General features: G+C 39.9%; 1 protein-coding gene across 1 annotated transcript; it reads left to right on the top strand.

Annotated features, from left to right (window-relative positions):
• Nucleotides 1-6,523: 6,523 nt before the first annotated feature.
• On the top strand, nt 6,524-25,079 carry LOC128377004 (scavenger receptor class A member 3-like). The gene is made up of 12 exons (XM_053336877.1): nt 6,524-6,735; nt 16,445-16,480; nt 16,857-16,901; nt 17,609-17,728; nt 20,371-20,451; nt 21,509-21,627; nt 21,893-22,137; nt 22,819-23,038; nt 23,448-23,536; nt 23,844-24,036; nt 24,325-24,502; nt 24,592-25,079. Exons 1-12 carry the CDS (start codon nt 6,729-6,731, stop codon nt 25,077-25,079), a joined length of 1,821 nt encoding a protein of 606 aa, XP_053192852.1. The 5' UTR covers nt 6,524-6,728.
• The last annotated feature ends 306 nt before the right edge of the window (nt 25,080-25,385 follow it).

Raw genomic sequence — 25,385 nt, 5'->3', positions numbered from 1 at the left:
TGAAGTGGGGTTATATGAGGTTCTTATCAAAAGTCAGTGTATGATGCAGATCAGCTGTGACCCAAACAGCTGATCTGCAAGCAGTGTAGGATGTAAGTTATAGAAAATGTATTCTAAATATAGCATACACTATAGATTTTTTTTTTTTTTTTTAGATGGGCCTTGTTTTAGGAGGCTAAAATACCCTTTGCTACTACAGTAGTACATTGTGTAGCTTGCCTGCTTCTCCAAACTGGGCAAGTGTTGAATTCTGACTACTGTAGGTAATACATTATGGATATCTACCATATACAGCCCTACCTCAAAAATTCCAAACTAACCCTAATTGGTCCCACTGAAGGTACTGAATGGCCCACTGCTGACAGGCTACACATGGACTTCAAACATTTAGATGACTGGTATCAATTTTGGGGAATTTTGTTTGTGATGGCGTGTTGAGCCACATAGATATGCGAGTATGGGCTTAAATGTGCATGAATTATGTTCATTATGAAATGATGTAATCAAAGGCCTAATAATTGGGGTTAATCTTTGACTCCTTGTGGTTGACTGGTTTGCATGCATAGTAAAGCATGGTCACACTCCAGGGCAACTTGTCAGGTTCATTATCCATCATAAAACATTTGTGTTACTACACACAATATTCTGGTGTGAGGTAGGTCAACACATGGGGTTGGCTATGCAGAGCTACTTGTGGTATGCATGGTAGTGAGATGTTCACTACCCTGTCTTAAAGCTATAACATGGAGTATGCGAGTATTCCTTTTCTAGCATTCAGCCAGTAGCATATGTTGTGACCACCAAGTGGAGGCCATTTCCATGTTGTGCCATGTGTGGATGTCCATAATCCCACACTGATGCTGTAGGGACCAATTTTTTCCCCACGGGGATAAAATCTTAGTCAGATGTCTCAATTTTCCACTACTGTGTAGCCTAGTGGTCATACCAGGTATTGTGTGAATTTGCACCCCATGCAAGCCTTTTAGTAGTAACTTAAGATTTATGAAAACATTTTATAGAATTAAGTCATGAAACTGGTTTTTGCCTGGAGTAGACTACACACCTATAACAATTTGTAAATGGGTCCTGTAAGGGTGAAACTGGCCTAAAGTTTCTAAAGGTCAATAATGAGAAAGGAAGGTGACCACTACTACAGAGTTTGTCACTATAAGATTGCTTGACTAGATTTAGTACATCATCAATTCTGGCACTGTTATACTCAACATGCCAAACATGACCACTGCAGTTGTTGTGTAGAGCTGTGTACCCTATATTAAGCCAGAGATATTTAAATTTTGCACAACAAGACAGGTTTCTTAAAGCCATCTTGGCCACTCATTTTGTAATATGCCTTCTGGAAAGCCAATAGTCTGAAGCTGGAGTATTTGAAAAAAGATCTTTATTGCTTTGTTCATGTTGATGAGATCCACCACTAGTATCTACGGCCCTGAAACACAAGAGCAAAATTAGTACAAGTAACTGGATTTCATATCCTTGTCTGACAACTTGAAACTTCCAGCTTACCTTGCCCAGGTTGTGTTGGCCAGGTGCTGCCACACCTTTTCCATGAGGAGCCTTCACAGGTTCAAATATCTGGGGGACTGCTGAGGTCTCCTGTGCAGGGTAGTATCTTCTGTAGTGAGCATCTTCCCAGTTGTCATGCCCCTGCTCGTAGCTCGCACTAAAGTCAGTGTACGTGCCTGGAGGATACTGGCCTGTTATGAACATGTAGTCATAGTAAGGGTAAGGGCCCCAGTGACCAGCCATGCTGGGCCCTGGCTGAGGTTGGCTGGTGAAGGCTAGTCCAGCAGATGCTTGCATAGGAGCAACTCCTGCACCAGAAGAAGGATAGAAGCCTTGGTCCTCAGTCTCCGTCTCATAGTTACCATGCTCAAAGGCTTCCTCAAGATTAGACAGCTCTCCTGCCTGGTACGCAGGATAAACGGGTGGGCTCACATTCACAGGTCCACTGGAACCAACACCATAAGCACCAGCTGACCTTCCCTCACCGGCAGAGAAGGAGGTGAGAGGTGCAACAGCCCAGTTCATGTCTGAACAGAGAAGATAGTGAGCAGCAGTTTCCCCATCACAGATTTAACACATTAAGAGCCACAAGATTTGTTACCTCCTGCATAAGGTTGCAGTGCAGCGCCAGCTCCTACTCCTGCATAAGGTTGTAGTGCAGCTCCAGCTCCTACTCCAGCTCCTGCTCCTACTCCTACTCCTACTCCTGCTCCTGAGTGTGCTGAACTGCCAGCACCTGAAGAATGACCCCAGTGTCCAAACAGAGCAGGACCAGAAGAGGAACCAGAGCTTAAATGTGCTTCTGGTGCTCTCTGAACCCCAACACTAGGGGCAGCAGCATTGTTGGTGTGGGAAGCACTGGGATTAAAGCCTGGGTACAAAAAAAAAAAAATTAGGAGAGTTCAACTGAAAACATGCAACAGTTTCCTGTAGTGTATACTGTAGCAATAGCTTACCTTCCTTAACAGGGAGGCAGCATATATCCACAATCAGCAAAGCAAAGAGGGAAGCCCTGTGATAGGTTAAAAAAGACAACCCATCAACAAATACTTCTCAAACATTCAGGAGACTTGTTGAAAAGACAGCTACTTACCCTGAGAAGAACCGAGCAGTCATCATGTTGAAGGCCAAGAGTAAAGAAACTGTCAAATGTGAAGGGTTATAAATGTTGCCAAAGACCAGCAACGACCAATCAGAGCCTAACGAGTTAATGGTGGACAGCTGCTGGTGAATGACTCTCAGTCTGATGTGGAGAAACCTTAAGATCTATTGTGGAAATCAGATGTATTAATTAAACTTAAGAAACTAAGGAGTAAGAATGAATTGAAATTATTCTCAGAATGTGACAGTAGGTATGACAGTAGGTAATGGGATACCTCAGGAGAGTTATTCCAATTTTAGTTTTGATAATGACAAATGGCATATATGAATCAGGTGATACATCAATGGGACGATCTTTCTTTGCTGATGACGGAGCATTGTGGCAGCTGAGTTAACAAAAAGCCATTGATATAGTTGAGTCATGGTCAACAAATTGGGGATTTAGGTTTTCTGTGGAAAAGTTTCAGAAAGTTCTTCTTCTTCTTCTTTACACAAAGGAACATAGCAGAGGTTCAAATTTAAATGATTTGGTAAAAGTTTAGAAAGAGTAAAGGTTGTTAAGTTCTTGAGAATTCGGTTTGATTCCACAACATGAGGAATACCTGCTACACACACAAAGACACACACACACAAGTTTTCACTGGAGAGTACAACTTTCGCGAGTGCACACAAACAACAAGAGGCAAGCTTGAGTGCAGGAAATCCCTGTGAGCAGCAAAAGTCTGAGTGCAAGCACACAGTTGGAGCACAAGCAAAGCAAATTTAAGCGAAGCAGTGGTTACTTGAGTTTGAGGGCAAAGTTTTGAGAGACAATATTACAGTTAAGTCTTTCAATAAATAATGCTCTCAAATCGATATACCACACTCTCGAATTAAGATTGGGAAAAACCTCCATAAGTGCAGACCATTTGGCACCATTGGTAACTTTACTGTTTAACATTTTCAGCCACACACACACACACACACACACACACACACACACACAGAAACACAGATACACACTCTCCAAACTGGGGGTGTGTCGACTGTCAACTACTGTAGGTAATACACTGACTATGGATAACTACCTCATACAACCCTACCTCAAAAATTCCAAACTAACCCTAATTGGTCCCATTGAAGTTACTGAATGACCCGTGGCTGACATACACACACATACACACATACACATGGACTTCAAACATTTGGATGACTCTGGTATCAATTTTGGGGAATTTTGTTTTCTGTGAGTGTGTGTTGAGCCACATGGATGCGTGAGTATGGGCTTAAATATGCATGAACTATGTTGATTATTATCATGATCAAAGACCAGCTGACTCACATTTGTCATTAAAAGCACCTAATGAACTCCTTGTTTCTATGTATTATAGCTTCCAGAGCGGCAATAACCTTTACTTTTCTAATTAAAGAAAAGAGAGGAGTGAAGGATGTAGCCTCAAAAGGGCCTTATTCACGCTTGGTTACGGTTGCTATGGTGATGCAATACAAAACAATTTGGCAGCTCTGAAATGTCCTGATACAAGTAATCACTGCAAATAATGTCCTGAGGGATATTAGAACTTTTGGTAATTTAAAGTGTTTATTGATATAGTTTTTCTTGATTGGTTGACCATGATGTCAGCATGATGTATTTATAAAGTTGTGCCTGTGTGATGATTTTACTTCATCATGTTAGCCATTTGCCTGAGGAAGAAGGACCTTTTGTACCACTTGAAGTTTTACTACATGCAGGGTTTACTGTATGAGGAGACTCAGCAGTTATTAATGAAACATATGCTAATGTTTTATAGACCTGTAATGAGTCATTTGTGAGAAAAAATCCCTTTGACTGTTGTGTATAGTCCTCCAGCTTTAGGCTCAAGGGGATAAACTCATTAAACTTTCATTAATCCTTATTTGCCTTGTTGTCTTTATTATGTTCTATCACTACTCCATGATTTGATGTATGATCCATTAACCATTTATAAAGCCAGACATTATAGCATATAAAGTCTTGTGAAGTATCCTTATTAGAACGTGGTATTATGGGTGTTTACTGTAGATAGAGCAAATACAACAACATTGACTATCTGACAAGGGATGAATGAATCTGGGCAGGTGTGTATGCTAGTGTGGATATTATGATAATGAACAGCAGATTGGGATGGTTTGTGAAGGAGGAGCACATGGGCAGCATCAGATGACTGGGATAGGTGGAGGGTCTGGGGGCGTCTGGTGGGCGGGTCTGGAAAGTTCTTAATAAACGAACAGGCCAGATTGGCAGCAGCTGGACACTGGGACAGAGGGCCAGACTGAACAATAACAAGAGGACAGAGAGAATCTTTGTGACAGAATCAACCTTGTTTTCATAACTGCTGTTTCCTACGTCAGAAATGATCTCTGAACTCCAGCTTGTGAGCCAACATGGAAGATAAATGTTTAAAGTGCCTGGAAAAATAAAAATGTGAGAATCTAAAATTTCATGACCCTTGGCCATCTCCGCATCAAAAGATCCAGATCCACCAATCAATAGACCGTCTAACTTTTGACATTTATTATTGTGCATGCTCATTCACTGGCATGGCTTACTGGAACAATTAATGGAAAGGAGCCATCATTAATGTTATTATTTACATCTGTGCTTTTCCTGCTTTGTCAACTCTACAATCTATTGGCCATGTGGTGAGACTGTTTTATTAACTCAATGATGTGTTTGATATGAATTAAATGAGTCATAAATGAGAAATTTTCAAACAAATGACATAGAAGAAACTATAAAGTTATGCTGATACCAACAACAAGCAAAACAGATTTTAAGCACAAGTATACTTTTACTTTTTAATATGAAGTAGTTCAACTGGAGAAATAGTCTGTTTTTAAAGCCTACCCACAAACACATATATGTGGTCACATTGCACATGTACATGCATGTCCATACATATACTTTTACATCTACTTGCCGACACATGTGGTCATGCATACATATACAGTATAGATCTCAACATACAATGGTATTTAAAACTCTTATTTAGTACATCATAACCATATCCAGGTGTCACAGCGAGTGCAGGAGAGGAAATATAGGAGCTGAAAATCCACAATGCCAGACAGCCGCTGGAGCTGCTTCGTCAGCTGGACGGCCGGATGCGTGTGTTGGTGCAAGAGTTACACCTGCTGTAAGTCTCAGACACTGGTAGTCGAGGTTAGCGGGAGCACTGAGGAGAGTGCAAACTGGTGCCAGCTAGGGATTATAGCTTTGACATGTGTCTGTGTGTGTTTGTGTGTAGGTGTGTGTTCACAGAAAACTATTTCCTGTCTTGCAGGCCAAGGCCACAGATATTCAAGGTGCTCACTCCACGATGTTAAAACATTTGTTAGCAATTAGCCTCAGCCACAAAACTGACTATCAACAAAACACATGGACCTTCCCTCCCTCTCTCTACCCCTCCCTTTTCTTGTTTTTTTCTCATCCTGTCCCTTTCCCAGTCCCTCCCTCATTTTCCAGTTTCTTTGTTCCCCTCCCATCTGTCTCTCTCCCTCTCTCTCACTTTCTTTCTTACCACCCTTCTTCCTTTTCTTCATCCCTCCTTGCTCCATTTCTCTCTCACTCCCTCCCTTCTCTAGAGTTGGACATGGTTTCCGTCTGAGGAGGTTTATTTTCCTCAGGCTATGGAAAGGAGTGGGATGATGCCAGAGAGCTGCAGGCAGACACAAACACAGGTTAAAAACTTTGACTAGTTTTCAGCACAAGAAGATTTTAATTCATCTAGAAATTAGTCTGTCTTCTGAAGTTGCAGAAGTGCAGCTTTTGCTCATACAGGCTGGTAACAAATGCAGCTGGATCCTGCATTCATGAGCTGAGCTGAGGTGCTGCTCCTCTCTCTTCCTTTGCTTTTCAGATCTGTGGAAGTAAGACATTTTGGGACTTTTTTCATTTTGGAGATTTGCAGACAACTGGGAAATGAATGCTGACACCTCAAACACAAATTGCTGACTACTTTAGCTGTTACTGGGGGGAAAAGGTGAAGAAGACTGCAACATCACCACCATCATTACTGCAACAATCAAGCTGAGCATCAGCAAACTGGACAAGTTGTTCATACAGAATACTTGAGCAAGGAATCATGAAAGGTAAAGTGAGTTTCTCTTTTTTCAGTGTTATTTCATCCGTAGCACCAGCACATTTCCTACTACATCTTCCTTCTCACCAAAACCTCAAAAACAATTTAAGAGTGTATACAGGAACAGTATCTGTCATGGTGGCATGCAGTCAGGCACCTGCACAGGGTACCAGAGACCACATATGCTTCTCATCTGCGTTCTGCACCAAAACTTGGCAGCGTGGATCCTGAGAAAGCGTTGGTTTGTTGTTCTTGGATGTGAAACTTTGATCAGTCAGCTTTAAATCTCTATATATGTGTGTCTGTGTATGTCAATGTGTGTGCATGTGTATCTATGTGTGCACACCACAGCCCGTTTAATAAAACATAAAATGTTCTCTAGCCCTGCCAATCTGCCATAGATTGACTTAATACCCCCGTTAAAAAAAGGTTGGGGGTGAAAACATAACATTTGAATTTGAGCGTTCTCATAACATGGCATGAAACGAGAGCTGTCGGTGACTTTGAAGAGGGGCAGGGGCTCTTACATGGTTTCCGGGCTTACTGTAGAGTGTGCAGAGCTGCAGAGGTATGAGGAGTGAAAGGCTGACAGAGATGGGGGGGCAGGGGGTCGTACAGTGGGAAAGAGGGGGATAATAGAGAGGAAATGAGAGGGAGGAGGAAGAAATCCCACATTTGGGATAATAGCTTGAAAATATGTTAAGAAGTGACATGATGTATTTATTACCAACGGTAATTAGAATAGGATGGATTGATTTACTTCTTTGTGTTTATTGTAAACTGCCTTGCATTCATTGCTGTGGTGCTAAACTGCTGCCTTTCCTGCAGACACTATGGCATCTATGTGATTTCATCAAGATCTTGATCTTTGATTTGTTTTGATAACCCTCTGGCACCTCGGTGGCGTTTCTTACTGTGGCCATTGTAATATGTTAGTGACTATCACTGCTCATGTTATGTTTTATCTACTGTTTCTTCCAAATTAGAGGAGTTTTCTGAGAGTTTTATCTTTTCATACTGATGGGGATAATGCTTAATTCTACCATCCAGTGGTACTTACAACTAGGCCTAATCCTACAAGGGTCAGTTTATGGTTGATCAGAAGTAGTTCATATGATGTGTTGTCCAACCATGTCAGAAACTGAAATTGTTTACAGTTCTGAAAGGTCACAATTGACAGCAGAGTGAGAAACCAGTCACCACAGAGAAATGGCAGATGTGATATCATTCATTATGGCTGCATATTTTCAGATAGGGACAGGCTCATTGGAAAGGTACTCATTGAGTTGCTCTCAATTCTACAGATGAAAAGTGAAAGAAATAGTTGTGTGAAAAGGAGATCAAGAGAGAGAAACTGGCCAATCACTGAAGCGTGTGGGTGTAAATGTGGAATAGTCAGTTCTGGCCCTACACAGCCTCTTCTAGTCCAATGTTAAACAGGTGTGAAGGAGAGGGGGTTTCTGAAGCTATTCGACTACCCAAAAAGCAGTTCTGATGGAGTATTCTGGCCCTTTAACCCAGGCTGTCTTTGGATCATGAATTATGTCAACAGAAGCAGTGGCCAAGAAAGATTTAAGTCATCATTTTATTTACATCAAAACTGTGTGCCCTAATTACAAAGTGCTGTAGTTTACTTAATTTTAGTCTAAATAAACATGATTTTGGATGTGCTTGTAAAGTGTGTTTAAAGTAGCCTAATAATTCAACAGTTTGTGCAATATGCTTATTAACTCCCTGTCCAAGAGTTATACAGTTAGATACCACAATCGATGTCATGTTGGTACACTAAATGTAGGGCTAGCACATGACTCGCTTAATTAAGCCTAACATACAGACTGAGCAAAGGGAAGTCTGGCTCTCTCCAAAGTTCAGAATATGACTCCATTTAATCTGTTCTTTATTTATTCCATTCACAAACTGAAATGCTGTTACTGAGAGGTTTACTTTCTGATTTTTGTATGGACTAAATGCTTTTTACCCTTTGAACAACACCAGCCTAGATGTTTCTCCCTGCATCCAATCTTAATGCTAAGCTAAGCTAACCGTCTCCTTGCAGTAGCTTCATTCTTAGCACACAAAATGATATCAATCTTCTCATCTTGATCTTGCCAAAAGTGAATAATGAGAACGTGTATAACAAATCAACACAAAAACCAGACCATTACATTTACAGTAGCTAGCAACTCAATTTAGTGTATTATTACAATTAGTGACATTTACGTTATGTTGTAATTGTATTTCAGTAGCCTGATATGGTTTCTAATCACTGATGGAAAATCTGGATTTGTACCATGTTTCACATTGATGACTGTGTTTGGATTTTACCAGTGTTACATTACGAATGAAGGGAAATCACAGTAAACTTAGCAATAAAAACTCCAACCCAAATCACCATGTTGTCTTTTCTCTTGAAAGGTCTGGGGGAGTGAAGCTGGTTTGAGCCACGAGGCGATACAGCAAATTAACTCCAAAAACATATACAGTTTACTTCTCAGCCAAACAGTACAGGAGGTCTGTTAATGTGGTTTCCAGTCTCGCAGAGAATGAGTCCAACCAGCCTGATCAGAACAAAACATGCTGCCTCATACATTCCTACCAGGGCCGGCGCTCACAGGGGGGACTGGGAAGATGAGAGACAGGTGTACAGTTGGCAAAAGAGAAGGAAAAACTGAGCAAAGAAGAGAAGGAAAGGCAGATTTTGTTTGTTTCAAAACAATTTCTGCGGAACTGTTCCCGAAAAATATCTGTTTGAACTGCACAGCTAGCTGGTGCAACTGGCTAACATAAGGGTTTACTAAGTGGAGATTTAACATCTTTCAATTGAAATTGGTTGTTACTAAATATTAACAGCTACTACCTGTCTGGTGTATCTGTTGTGTAAGATAGCTGAATCAACCAACTGACAAAACTAACATTAACTTGCTAATATTGAACCAGTTAAGACCAAAGATTAAACAAGGCAACATGTAATATGTTCATAATATCTGACCTGAAACTTGAAAAAAACAAGCTGAGCAGCCCTCAATTAAAGCATTAGAACCTAGGATATTGTACACACCCTTTGGCCTCACAACCCCATAAACCTAACCACCTCTGTGTCTCAGCTTTGCTGTCCCAAGCAATTTAGTCCTGAGAAAACATGATGTGTTTATGGCTTTGTGACTGTAAAAATCTCCAGTTTCAGTGCTGAACCACAATAAAAGAACATTCTCTTGTAATGGCTCGACTATAACTTCAGCTTTGCAATCTGCAGCAACACATACCAGGCGTTTATAGTTTTGTGAGGAGACCACACATTCCAGTCACAGGGCACCTAAATGACTTGGATGTCAGCAGAGGTTTGCAAAGAGATTCATTTGGCTTTATGAGTTATGGTCAAGACCTCCACTCTGATCTGGAGAAGAGCCCATCTTTTGACTCCTGGTTCCATTTAAGGCTGCGATTTTCTAAAATTTCTTGAGGGGGATTTTGTGGTTAGAATAATTTAACTCAAGCTAAGTGAAGGAAAGGTACAAGTATACACTGTTGTTTCTATGCAGCTTCATTTGGAGTAGATCTCTATTTGCATGTTAAGTCACATCATGTAGTGATGTGGTGAAGTTAGAGGACACTCAGGGTATGCTACTCACCAAGGATAATATTTTGCAAAACCTGGCGAAAGCAAAGTCCAGATGAGGAATGAAGGGTGGAGGAGGGTGGGGAATGGGTTTGGAAAGTCCAAAGCCCCCTGAGAGGAACCACCACTGAGGAACCACAAACACGGAGTGGCACTGTCGGTTTGCTGACTCAAGAAAAGGCCTGGCGCCATGCTCACAAACACCAAAGGTTCAATGGTTGATTGACTCCATGTGGATGAAGACTAACATCCTGAAAATATTATTTTGAATTTTAGAATGTTTATCTTCAAACTGTGCTTTCACTCACCCATAACTGTGTGGATAACTTTATGATATCCAAATTCACCTGCAGATATATTCTTACGGAACTGGTTAGAAACCATCAGGAATATGTTTTAAAAGCTCTGTAAAGTGGCCTGTAACGCATATCTCTCATGTCCTGTACGTGTGCTGTTTTAAGTTGCTGCTAGCCTTGCTATTTTCAAAAGTGTAGAGGTTAGCCACTGTACAGCATCTGGACCTGAGGAACATGTACAGTAACACAGAGAATAATAACTGGGAAATCACACTGACAGCTAAATTCCACCGGATCCAGATCCGCTCCGGAACGGCTGCGCTGCGCTGCGTTCCGGCTCCGTCCTCCGTCAAAACCATAGACTGTATAAAAGAAATGGACGTAACATCCATGACGTCACCCATTGGTTTGTGGACTGCTGATCGGAAGCCAATAGTTTCGAATCTAGGAAGCGCCATTTTGAAAATTTTAGGTGCATGCAAAACAAAAACACAGATTCTACTTATATGGGCATGAGGCGGGGCCATGGGCGGAGCAGGAAGGTTGCGATTGGTTGCGAGGGCTGGATCTAGAGGACATTGGTCAATCAACCTGTCAATCAGGACGTAGCCACACCCTAATGCAAACCATGCTTTATCGTCAAATATAAAATCAGGGAGGCCAAATTTCAATCATACCGCATTGAAGAAGGATTTAAACTAGCGATTGAGACCATAAACACATTTTGAAAACGTTAACTGAGGTTAGAAATCAAGTGAGAAGTTGGTGAATTCTCCATTGACTTGTATAGAGATGGAAGTCCTTTTGACACCAAAACGGTCGCCCTCTGGTGGCCTTTTGATAGAATGCAGTTCTAAGTTACTTCCAAGTTGGCTTCATTTCAGAGGACCAGAACTCCCCGCCTGGTCAAAACCCACTGCCTCCGTCTGTGCTGCGGCTCCGGCAGGCAGTGAGAGCAGTGAGGACCCACGAGATCTCCCGAATTCACAGATAATTGTGCAATATAGTGGCATGTACTTTCTATAGATAACCACAAAACCAACACATCCATTCGGAGGAGTAGTAGGGGTGCTGACATGTTGATCTGCCTTGTCGTTTTCAAGGTAAAGTGCTGGGAAATATGATCCACCGTGAACACAGTGTATTTTATTTTGAAACCGGACATTTTTATTTTGTATTTGTGCTTGACTTCCTGTCCCCCCACGATCTGCGCAGTGCTGAATTGCTGCGCCGTGATCCGGCATCCGGCAAAAATAGAAGCTCTGCATATGTGCTCCGGAGGCCTCTGGACTGTTGGAGCCGTTCCACAGCCGGTGGAAGTACACACATTGACTAGAATGGAAACGGATCGGATCCGCTGCCGTGCCAGAGCGGAGCCGGACCGCAGACGCATCCGGTGGAATTTAGCTGTAACATTCACAGAAAACTCAGAAAACTTCTACATGGAAGTTTAAGAAGATAATGTTGTCTTTTAAGGCTGAGCTAATTGTCTTGTGTAGGAACATTGTAGCCTGCTGTTTAAACCATTTCATACAGTAGCTTTTAAAGGCTCACTAAGGTGCAAAGTTTGTGTATCTGTATCATCAACCTTGAGAGATTGATGTATTGGTAAATGTTTAGTTTTAGTAGATTTTATTTCAAGACATTTTTCAAGCGTCTGCTGCCAATACACACCCTTACACTATATTTGCTTCTTGTCAAAGGTAAGTGAATACTTCTTGGACTGTCTGGCTGTGTATTCAAAGTGCAATCAAACCATCAGAGCATTTGAATGTATTTCTCAGTTTTCCTTCAACTCGGTTAACCTCAATTTATGTGGTTTTATTTACAGTACCATCACATACAGTATTGCACCTAACTGTCCATTGTTAGACCTTGTTTTATGATATGTATAATGTTATTTAGTTTCTTTATGCTGCAGGTTTATTTCTGAAACAAACTGAAGACAGTTTAGTTCAAATCAGGTTTTTCTTGTACCTTCAGGGTTGTTTATTTACCAAACCATGGAACTCTCTTGTACATGTAGGACATGACCTTTGCTGACATCAAGGACATGCTTACATTAGGATCGGTCAGACTCATTATTCAACAAATCTAAGCATTTACTTTGTGATTTTTATACTAAGGCATGATAGCTATATTGCCTTACCACTCCAGTATAAACAGGAATTATGGCGATGTAGGAAATAGCAAGCCTGAAAGTAAGGGAATAAAGGTCAGGGTGGTGGATGGGTGTAGCACATCTGACTTTCATACAGGGGATCAGACCTGACATTAATGTTGGATGTTGGCATTTTTATTAACTGTAACCAAATTTTAGAGCAAGAAGTTAAGTTAATACTGCCACTGAACTTAATCCTAACCCCTGATTTATTGTGTTTTTGTGGTCAAAAGGATAATTAATTATCCAACATTTAAAAAAAATTGAAGCAAAGATGAAAGAAATTTATTTTTTACACATAAACATTTCTTACCACATGTTGTGGAGGTCTTGACCCTCAGATTGGAAATTATAAATAATGATTAATGATTGATATTGACACCTAGAAGAAGTTTTCTGCCTGTTTGTTTAGTGAAAGCTGAACAGAGACATCCAAACCTTTTGGACTGAGGAGGAGTTATTTGATCCCACCCTTTTATAGAAAACAAAGCTTATTATCTTTTAAACAGCTCATGTAGGATTAATGCAGAATGCTTGTTTAAGCTGGGGTAAAAATCCTGCACTGTACCAATTTTTTGACCAGTGAGGTTGTTGAAGTATGATTCACTTGATTTCCAAGCACATCAATCAAAGTGTAAATTTAACAAAGAAACTGTTTGTCTACTGATTCACACTTTTTTTAGTGGTACCACAGTGTCTGTGTCATGACCTGTCTACTTACAAAACTGTGTGTGACCTGGTACGGCTGTGCTGTGTTGCTCTGCTGTCAGCTTAGTTCTGCTCTGTGTGTGTTGGACAGGTCGGCTTCCTCACTAACGAGGCAGACATGAGGGTTTTTCCACAGAGAGCAAGGAAACCATGAGGAGAGAAAAGAACAACAAACATGAGGAGGGAAAAACAGAGAGGGAGATGAAACAGGCTAGAAGAGAAGGAGATGGATGATCAGGGCAATTAATCAATGGGTGGAACCAATGAGTAGACAGATACTTGAGGGTTGATACAGATTGTAAAATTTTGATTTAAGCTTCCAGTAGTAAATAATGTGCTGACACTCAAACCTCAAATATGACCATTTTCATGCTTCAGAAATCCAAAAAATTATAAGAATTTTGTTTTTTCCACTAAAAATGTATCTTAATCAGGGTGGGGTAGTGTGTGAAACAGAATTGGATCAGTATGAAAACATTCCTCTGAAACTGAGTATAATGATGGTCCATAATGTTAGAACACCTACTATACTCCTGTACAACTCTACTACTACAGCTTTTGAAGTCATGTGTTTACAAGAAAATACTGTTGTTGGGCAATTGACACAAAATTGATACTTGTTCCCTTTTAAAAATGGTGAATAATTGTGTGTGTGTGTGTGTACCAATTGATTTTATTGGCCTTCAGTAGCAGTGGAACAGATTAGAATCATCTTATTAAGTTGTTGTGGTGAACATGTTAACAAGCAGTTAACCATTTACACATCAAGCAGGTATAGAGCAACATTTGCATTTGAGTCAGTTTGTATTCCCCTTGACATTGTTTTAGTCTCCTTCTATTCCAGGGGGAGCAAATATTTGGAGTTTTAGCTTTTACATGCTCCACAAGCCCTATTGTGTTGGCCACATTGCATACAGTTGGTATTGTCAGCTTTTTTTTTTTTTTTTTTTGCTGAAAATAGCTCTGCTGGAAATAGGTAGAGTACTGAGTCTGAGCCAAAACAGTAAAGCTGCAGGCCATAAAACCAAAATGATAAGTTGAGAGACACTTAAATGTTGGGGAACCACAAAGTTGAGTGATAATCCTCTGTGTGCACAGCGGTGAGTGACCCTTTTCACATTATACATAGTCATTTGATCTGTTGGATAATCTAAAATAGATTTGAGCAGCTTTCAGGCCAAGAGCAATACAGTAGGCCACTGTATACAACCAATAATAAATGTTGGTTTCTATTCCATGCCCACAATCCTCCTAACCATAACATCACCAAGTTTTTAAGGTGGCAGATGAAAGAAATAACCTTACATCATAGTCAAATGCAATAATGTGCTCCTTGTAATCTGTGAGCCAGCTGGTTAATGTTCTAATAATTCTAATAAACGACCACTTCTGGCTCAACATATGAACAAACCAACACTCCAGTTTGTGCAGGTGAGGTCTGGGTTTTTAGTTCTTTGGATATGGTCGTCTCCACCTCTCCTTCGGTTTTTCCTCTCCCTCCTCTCTCCTTCCTCCATCATTATATCAGCCTCAGTGTCCACCCAGACCTGACCTCAGCTGTTCCACTGCTACTTCACATAAACATTCACCTCATCATTGCTTTTGCAAGCCAAGCGTGTTGCTTTGGTCTCTCAAGACTTTTAATTCACTTGTGGAAAGCCTAATATTAAAATCTTAAACTTCCTTCTCAATGTTACTCTTGTTTGTGTTACCACCTATTCCCTTATGGTATTTGCACTGCCATTTGCTTCTCTCAGTCAATGAATGGAGGTAAGGTGTTCACTGGAGAAAGAGGAGCACTTCCTGCTACTCTCAGCAGCAGGAATGGAGAAAAGAGCAGTTGCTGGATGGATGGATGGATCACAAGCCACATATGGTGATGCATGTATAAAGTAGTTGATGCCAATCAGCTGATACCTACATTAACGCTATGTCCCATTGAATGCAAAAGGGAGAACTCTAGAAACCTTTCAGAGTCACATTTTCAGCTTAGAGTGCTGAGTATTAGTACATAAACTTTTGGTGCAATATTACTTTAAAACGCACCACATCTGTCTAGAGTAAGTCAACATATTTTGCGCATTGTCATTTCCACAATCGGAAACATCACAAAGTCAAACATGTTTATAATGTGACTGCATACATTATATTATGTAGCAGGGTTTCAGCAGTTTGACAACTCAGTCTGAAACTCTTTGCTCCTTTGGCTGCATCAACATCGGAGCATGGTAGAGTGTCCAACTGTCTCTCTTCAGCTAGTCAGCGACCTGCCAAACTCTCTTTTTCCTGTGTATGAGTGTTTGTGTCTTTTCCAGCTCTTTCCCCTCAGTGACAGCCTCCTCTGCAGCTCCACTCAATGTTTTAGTTTCCTGACATTCAGTGTCACGCCCGCACCGCCTCTGGTGTGGGGTTGGGTAGCACTTTGGGTGGTGACGTGCGGTATATGGCCCACATGTAATTGCTGTTACATACAGTTATTAAAACATAAAGCTGAAGTCTGGGATTTTATAGTAAACTGGCCTTGTGTGGTTTATTAGACTCTGTGGTTATAATCTGTGGAGGTTGCTTGCATGCTTCTTACTTTAGCCAGAGTATGTGGTGACAGCCTCCACAGACACACAATACTCCCCCTCAGAATTAACACACAAAACCAACATCTCTTCTCATGCTTTGTATACCACTATGGGACTGTTTCTCCTGAGTGTGCAACAGCTCAGAGAAAATATTTGAGCAGAGCAAAAACATGCAGTTTAGTTGAGCTATGCTAAGCATGAACATGCTGAGTACAATAGAGGGAGACTCTGGAGGATTGTGGGGCAGCTGGTTTGAATGATTTATGACAGCATTAATAAAACTTGTTGGTGGCTCCAGAAGAATTGGTTTAAGTCAGCTTTATTTCTGAAAATGTCTTCTTTATGTCACTTTGTTTCTTTTCCAGACAACTATGGAGGATACGAGAACCAGCTTTTCAAAGGTAATAGTCAAACTGTTCTATTCAGTATACATGATGTATTTCACATGATAAATATTGCACTGTCTATTGAATTCAAAGTCTGTCCTTTTCTCTACACACAAATTCTAACCATGTACAGGCTTGATTTTAAATATTAAAGATTCGTCTAAATTGGGTTCAAAGAAAAACTTAATGAGGCTGTTTATGCTTTCAAGGGGCTTCATCTTAATGTACGTACAAACCTGCAACTTGAGTTCATGATGAATTAGTGTTTTTCAGTTTTTTCCATGATCCTTAAAAAGAAGATCACACAACACTAAAAACTCCTGTTACTTGGTCAGTAGTGAACAGTAAAACATGTTTTCAGTATCTCTTTCTTCCTCGTTTTGTATTTCAGAGGAGGATCTCACTGGCGAGGAGGAGGATATACCTTCATTCAGAGGTGAAGGTCACATGCACACCCACACAAGTCTTAACAACAACAAAACAAACATGGAAATCTGTTTTGTTTTTTTAAGTGTGTGTGTGTGTGTCTGTGTGTACATCTGCCAATGACAACATTGTTATTTGTTAATTCCACATCTGCTCCATGTCTCACCACATTTAGCCTCTCAGTTTTAACCCTTTTACTTACTGCAAGTATAGTACTTAAATGATAATTCCAGTTTAATACAACTCATGTCTTACTTATCCAGATAGATTGTAAACAAAACAACAATATAACACTCACTGCACATAATATGTCATAGTGTAACAAAGAGTCAGTCTGTAAACTGTGAGGGATGTTTACAGTGGACAGTACTGGTAATAATTTTACCCTAGGCCTTTGTTTTCTCTTTCAAATTAGTCCAGGTCATTAGTCCAATTAAGTGATCAGGTTGCCCCATTAGCCCTCTTTTAAGTAATTTTGTTGCATTCCCAACACTCAGCCATTATCTTGGTGAGTGCAATTATTATAAACAGAAATTACAAACCAGAATTGTCAATGCATTACAAAATTGATTATTTTTAATTTGTGGTATTGCAACTGACAGTAAGTACATGATGTGAATACTTCTTCATCCTCTGGTAACAATTATCTGCATCAGTGTTTAGTAAGTCACTCACATTTTCTCATTGTGTGCATCCATCCATTCACTGTGTGTCCAGGTCGTAACAGAGGTGGCTGTGTGAAGTGCCAGCCGAGCCACTCACTCCAGCTGGCTGTCAAAGTCCTCTATGGATTTGTTGCATTTCTCATCATCACCATTGCAGTGCTGGCATCACTTGGTGAGCTGTTTAATTTTAAACCAGCAATCTTTGTACTTATTGGGCAACCAAGGCTAGTTTATCTCTGGTATTTAGCGTGCAGTAAAGTCAAACGTGGGCTGTTACCACCAACTGAGCAAAACACATTAGTTTAAAATGAAAAAAACAAAAACAAAAAACTCTAGATATTATCTCCACCTCTGAAGGCATTCCAACCCTTAAAAGCAGTCGTTCCCAACAGTGACCCTGTGATTTGTCAGATATTCTCACTGATGAAAGCTGACATAATGTATTAAGAAAATGGAGAAGTAGGCTCGTCGTGGGAAAATGTTAGACTTTACTTTGTGTGTATTTGTCTTAATAAAACACAGCACATTTAACTCCCGTACATTAAATAGGTCCTGTGTGCCATGTTTTACCTGACTACTTCTCCATGCCGACAGATGCTGTTCACATTAACATCACTCTTTATTGGGTTTGAAAGCTATAAATCTTATTCTTTTACAACCGTTCAGGTGTCTCAGAGGAGACTTGGTAGAGTGATGCAAAATCCCACAACACACACACGTGCACACACACACGCACAGGGTTGCCTTCACATACATGTACAGAAAGGTAATAAAGTCTCGTTAAAGTCATACTGTAAACTGTGTGTGGGGATTTCATTAACGTTTTATATGTGCTGGAAACATGTAGACCTACTGTACATGTGAAATTACCACCAGCAGTTGGCTTCAGTTGTACGTTATGACACTTTAGGAATCGTTACAGACACAGTTCTGTAGAAATTGCAGTTTAACTGACATTACTAGCTAGCTTCAGTCACCATTTTGTCCATTCATGACCATTAAACAAAGACAACCTCCATTAAAATGTCCTATCCTATGCCCCCTTTTCTGTAGGTAGCTATTTTAAGTCTAATATCTGAATATTTGAAATATTAATTTTTTTCAGTTTTTCTGTGATAGGTTGAGTGCAATAGCTATTGCATTAAGCTACATGTCTGACGCTAATGTGTCGCTAACATGTATCTGTTTAATTAAAATTGGCCTAACTGTTACTGCTATTTTATTGACTTTGAATGGGGCTTGGCCAATGTTGTTTTTTTATGGTGGTAGCTGTTTGTTTTTTCCTGACAAGAGAAACAATTTATAGTAGCTAGCATGAACTTTAACAGCCAGTTTGATATTATGCTAGCAGGTAACTCTAATTACTTTACTTTTCAATTTTGCAGAACCTTAAGTCTGGTTAATTGTTGTTTGTGGTATTTCTTATTGCAATTTGGGTAACACTCATGTATGGATTAAGAGCTGGATGGCAACATCACTCAGTCTTGAAGCCAATTTTTCCTGGTGGTCACTCGCGGCAGACCACCATTATAAAACAAATTGAATAAAACTGTTGACAGGAGAACCTTGACCTGCAAGCAAGGTTCTTTCTATTATGAATTTTTCATGTAGGTTTTATTTTACTGAGTATTTCAACAATCTGTGAAAAAAAGATATGCCACAAATTATATTCTGGGAGAAACATAAACATAAACATTTTTCCTTCAGTATTTTGAGCGCTAACAAAGACAACTGAGAAACCAAATGACTAAATCAGCATTAACAAACTTTCATCTTGCCCGAATGTGTGCTTACACAAATATAAGACTACAATACAAGCAGAAACACAACCCAGCTGTGCAACCCCAAAGCACTAAAAAACTTCAATATCAACAGAAAACATATTGTACTTGGCTGGAACTCCCAACTGTGCATGCACACAAGGAAAAACAGACACCAGTAACCTTTGATTTTCCATCCCCTGCTGAACAGCTGTTTTATAATAAATAATAAATTAATCTGTTTAGTAAAAAACAAACTACAGCACATTTTGTAGCACTGTCCTTTATAAGAAGAAACAAATATTTCTTTGGGGAAATAAATATTTTCAAGTAATGTGGTATAATGGTCTGTAGTGGCAAATTAACACATAATCTCTTATAAAGTATTTTATGGAATTCATTCATTCAAATACTTGTATTGCTACTTTTAGCATCATTGCACAGAATCTTGCAAAAGCCATTAGTCATGCTTAGCATCACTGTCACAGGAGCTAATACAGCAGAGCAGATGGTATGTGCAAATCGCATGTGGAAACATTTATAAATGCAAACAGACCTACATTAATCCCCTGAGTCAGGAACTAGAATGCAGAAAAAGTCTGCAAATACAAACCATACAAAGTTACACTCACAAATGTACCCTCAACCACACAAAAACCTCACACTCACAAACTTGTTGCTCTCTTGAGAAATATGTTGGGAGGGGGCAGGACCTGGCCAGCTGGTTAAACCATTTGTTAACTAATGAAAACTTTATATGTTTTCTTATCAGGGCTTAAATTACAGCATCCTGTTTTTACTCCTTAAAATACTTCCTATTTCCTGTTAAGAGCAAAGAACTGCAGATGTCAAACCTTTCTTTATCTATTCCTCCACATTCAGAACCATCCTTTCTTGGTATTTTCGCTCATTGAGTGCCACTATTAGTGGTAGTGTTCAGTGCTGTTTTTCATTTACATTAGCATTTTTCTGCATTTATAGGTTAATATAATTTTTTAAATTTCTTTTAATTTCAGGTTATGTTTCCATAACTTTATATTTTCTGTGTCTGCAGTATTCAGGAAGGTTGACAACCTGGCTGACGAGGAGTCTGTCTACCACAAGAAGATCATCACTGTTCAGCAAGGAATAGATGGTAAAATAGCTGCTGGACTCAGAGAATATCAGTTTTTATACTGAGTCAGCATTGATTTTATACAACACTTACAAATATAACACAGACAAAAAATAAATGTATACATTTCTTTAATTAATCACTCAAAACAAACACATAAAAATTGAATTTACTGTGCGACTGTTATGAGGAATTTCATCATGCATTCTTTAAATATATGACAATTGTAAGAAACATAATACATTGATTAATTTATTGCACCAAACAATCTAAAGTAGCTGTTTGTTGGTACTGCAAAGACTAATCAAAAACAACAACATCAAAAAAAGCAAACTGCATAGACCCTTGAGATTTATCATATTCATTTGACAAAATTGTGTTATTTGGCAGCTTTTGATTGTTTTGCTAGTTGCAATAGAAATGAACGCTTCACTAAATGCAACTGAAACAGACTCAGAAGGTAAAAATCAAGAAGGGTCTCCGATTCAGTGTGGATTGATACACTTAATAAAATGGAAGTGTATCTGTTACATTAGAAAACATTTTCGATGTGAATTGGCCATGGCATCTCTCTCCCACCATTTAACAGGTGCTGTAGACAGGACTATCATGTCCTCATTACAGACAGCTGCTCTGATGATTTCCCTCTTTCCTGTGCATAAGCACCAACACCACCTGTTGTTTGGTTGGAATTGAGGTGTGGAGCTCAGTCAGCACCACTATGGCTATTCTTTTCACAGCACACACAGAACAGACATCTACTGGACCATGAGGAGATATTTACTTTGACAAAGTAACAATATTTCTCCAGAATCACTGACTCTATCTTTAAAGCTCTAAAATTGTTTTGTCAATTAGAAACATACTGCATAAAGTACGTATCAGGTTTTTAAGACCATTCTTGAAGTATGAAATAGATGATGGAGTGTGATGTCAGAGGAATTCAGAAGATATTTTTCTCTCTCTCTAACATATGGTAGCCAGAGGTTTTGCAGTATAACATATACAGTATATGTTTTTTGAATACTGCCTCACAACCTTATGTCCCCTCTCTTTCTTATCTTTCTCTGTCTTCCAGATCTGAGCTCTACCTCTAACTGTTCAGGCTGTCTGGATGCAACTCTGTACAGTGAGGAGATCAGCAGGCTGAAGAGAGAGTTTGAAGACATCCAGAGAATGATACTGGGACAGGAGCAGGTACAATGGATCACTATTAAGTTGTTGTCACTCAATGTATAATTATGTCATACAAATCGCCACATTGGAGAAGCTTAAATTAAATATAATTAAATATTTTTTAAATCTTCTGCTGAAATGAAAATTGATGACTCATTTTAAATACTAACTGCAAGACTCACTTTTTATGAAAACAGTGTCACGTGACATGTTTTTCTTTTTTATTATCATCCCATTAATAGAAAAAAATACATGGATACTCTGTCGCTCCTCTTTGATCCCCCAGGTCCTGGACCAGGCCTCTCAGACCCAGACCACTCAAAAAGCCACCAGCACCCGGCTGACTCGCGACATGCAAAACCACCTAATGTCAATCAAACTTCTCAACCAGTCGCTGGTTAGATACCTGGGTCAGGTGGAGGGGTGGAAGGATGTGATCGAGGAAACTGACGAAAAGTTGAAGACTCTGATGGAAGATCAGTATGACATCAAAGCTACCACACAGCAAGTCAACACCACAGTGGCGCTTAGGTGAGTAAGGGGAGAGATATTTGGACAGATAACATAGCTCTCTGAAATGAGTATTTGATACTGAAAACCTGATATTAGCAGAATTATTCTTCAGATTTATTTTGTTTGGAAGGTAAAGATGCTTTTTGGAAAAGTCATAATATAAATAAACTGTAAGAATGTAAGAAATCTAAAAGCAAAGCATTATATTTCCAAAATCTTTAATTGGAAAAGTGCAGAAGGTATTATCAGAAACAGCACATCTGGTGGACAAGTATACCAGCACAAACATTCACATCATGTGTTCCTGACCTTTTAATGAAGTGGACAAAGTGGGAACTTCAATGGCTGACAATAGGCAAGAAGCCAGAGTCTGTCATAATTGCCATTTTGGGACAAGCCTCATGAGCAAATCTTTGTTTATGTTGCCAAACCACGGTAAGAATAGGAACCAGGTTTTCCCATTTGAAAAAGACACAGCTGTGACTTTAAACAAAGAATATGACTGATGGATTTTATTATCCTTACTGTTATGAAATGCAACTAGAAATTTGAATTGGGTGCTAAAATTGTTAGATGCCTTTTTATTTTTGCAATGTGTAGCACATTTCTGAACAAGAAAAATCTATTTCCTCTTTACAACCAAGCAGGCAGGTAGGTAAATTAAGCCACTGTACCTCACATCTCCTTTCTGCTCTCCAGCACAATGTGGATAGATGCCCTGCAGATGAAAGCAGATGAGGAAACTCTTGTCCTCCAGAAGCTGACCAGTGACTGGCAGAACTACACCCAAGTTCTGAATGTGATGAAATCCAATGCAAGTAACACCGTGCAAAACATGCGCTTTCTCCAAAACAACATTGTCGCAGATCACCAGAGAATAGCCATGTCCACTGAAGTGTTCTACGACCTCACTCAGCAGGTATGTTTAGACCTATAAATTCATGAACAGGTTGGGTTCAGGATCTGGATGCAAGTTCAATATTTTTCTGTCTAGATAAGTACTATGAAGAGATTTTATAGCGTGAAGGGAAACACTGATAAAAAAAACAAACAAACCCACACACAACTTTATGAACTATGCACGCTGGTTGAGAATTAAAAATGTCTATAAGTCATGTGTAATCTTGTACTCGTGCACTGGTTTGGGGACCAATTTGAACTTTGATAGTGACAACATGTTTTTGGAAGGTGAGGACACTTTTAAAAAAATTATTATTAGATTCAGGTTTGAACTGGGGAAAGGGTCAGAATTAATTATGATGGTTAGGGACTAGCATGTCAGTGGGTCCTCACAAGTATAGAAGTACTACATATGTGTATGTTTTCAGGTGATGAACCTGCAGATGCAACTTGATAATGTAACCTCTTTCATGGATGAACATGAAGAGAACATGCATGACCTTCAGTACCATTCCAGGTAATACACATGCTTGGACACTAATGCGTGCATGGTATGAAACATTGTTGCTTGAAAAATTACTAAAAAGATTAATATATTATCAAAATAGTTTTTTTAGTCTACCTTAACTCTAAAATGAACCCTACCATACAAAAAATAAATTACCCAGTTTTTGTGCCCAAATGAGAGGTAAATCCTGACAATGATTATAGTACACACAATCAAGTAAAAATGAGTATTATATAAGTAACTAGAGCCTAGAATCTAGTATCTGGAAGTAACAATATTGATACAGGGAAAAACCCTCATTTAACAATCCCTTTAGGTACTACGAAAATCGGACAGGTGAACGTTTCTCTGCCTTGGATGGTCGTTTGAACTCCATCGAGATGGAGATCGACACAATATCCTCCAGCATCAACGCCACCGTCAGTCACGTCCAAAGCATGTACAAGTATATCAACATTGAGAGCTCAACCTGTCAGGGCCGCCTGAGCAGACAAACAGAAGATCTACAGGTTGGAACTACACAAGCCATACAAAAACTACATTTTTTCACACAAAAGATATGTAGGTTAAAGTTGAAGTCCTTTCAACTTTACCAAATATGGTGTCATCTGCATACAACATTATACACACTCTTTACTTAACTGGCAGCTAACCCTAACCCAAACAGTCCAGACAGTGGATACAATTTGTTTAAATATGTTTTCCTACTGTCTCATGCTTGTTATTTTTGTTTGTGTTCTTGTGGATTTCTTCTTTTACTTCATACCTTCATCCTCACAACTGTCTATTTTCTGCAGAACATGAACCATACAGTCTTGTTACTCCTCACCTTGGCCGACACACTGAGACAGCAGAATATGTTGTTGAATGTCCGACTAGATATGGATGTCAGGAATCTGTCCATGGTGATGGAGGAGATGAAGCTGGTAGATACACAACATACACAGGTCATAAAGAACCTCACTATACTAAAAGGTACAGTGGATGTTGTGGTATATAAATACAATCTGAATGCCTCTGTACAGTGTCCTTTGCAATGTCACCATGCCATCTTCTCACAACAGGCATTCCAGGACGACCAGGGCCCAAAGGGAACCGTGGTGAGACTGGTTCAAAAGGACCCATGGGATTGACCGGAAGCAAAGGTGACCGAGGCCCCATAGGAGGTCGTGGATCTGCTGGAGAGAAGGGGTTTATTGGACCTAAAGGTGCACCAGGTGAAACAGGCCCCACTGGCAACAGAGGTGCAGTAGGCATAAAAGGAGCCAAGGGATCTCTTGGTCAGCCAGGACCGCGTGGTGAGAGGGGCCAGAAAGGTGACATGGGCCCCTCTGGAATAGATGGGCGCCCAGGACCAACAGGACCTCAAGGGAGCAAGGGCTCTCCAGGAAAACAAGGCATGTATGGTCCGCAAGGGCCACAAGGAAAACCTGGGCCAGTTGGGCCGCCTGGCCCACCAGGAACTCCTGGACCTCCAGGATTGCCATATCCCCATGACCAAATCAATGTCCAGCAGCCAAACGAGTCTGCTGATGGATCCAAGACGCGTTAGAACTCAGAGGTGATTTATAAATCACAGAAGCATTATTGACAGATTGATATAAACAGAAGGAGTATATAGCCATTGTGACTGGTGATGCAGCAGTTGATGAAGGGAAAAACTCTTTTCAATTTTCTATTCAATTTACATGAGATTGTGCAAGATGGCAAAGAACTTCACATACCAAGTGCAACAGGCTTTCTCCTGATAAAAAAGACTTGAGGTAAATCAAGAGAAAGGTCTAAAATTAGAAGACAGAACTGCTGCCACAGAGTGAACTGTTGTTTCCTGTGTTTATCATTGACTTTTAATTGACCA

The sequence above is a fragment of the Scomber japonicus genome, chromosome 17 (genome assembly GCF_027409825.1).
Source record: "Scomber japonicus isolate fScoJap1 chromosome 17, fScoJap1.pri, whole genome shotgun sequence".
Classification (NCBI taxonomy): domain Eukaryota; kingdom Metazoa; phylum Chordata; class Actinopteri; order Scombriformes; family Scombridae; genus Scomber; species Scomber japonicus.
The sequence above is the reverse complement of the archived record's forward strand: the minus strand, read 5'-3'. Positions and strand labels throughout refer to the sequence as shown.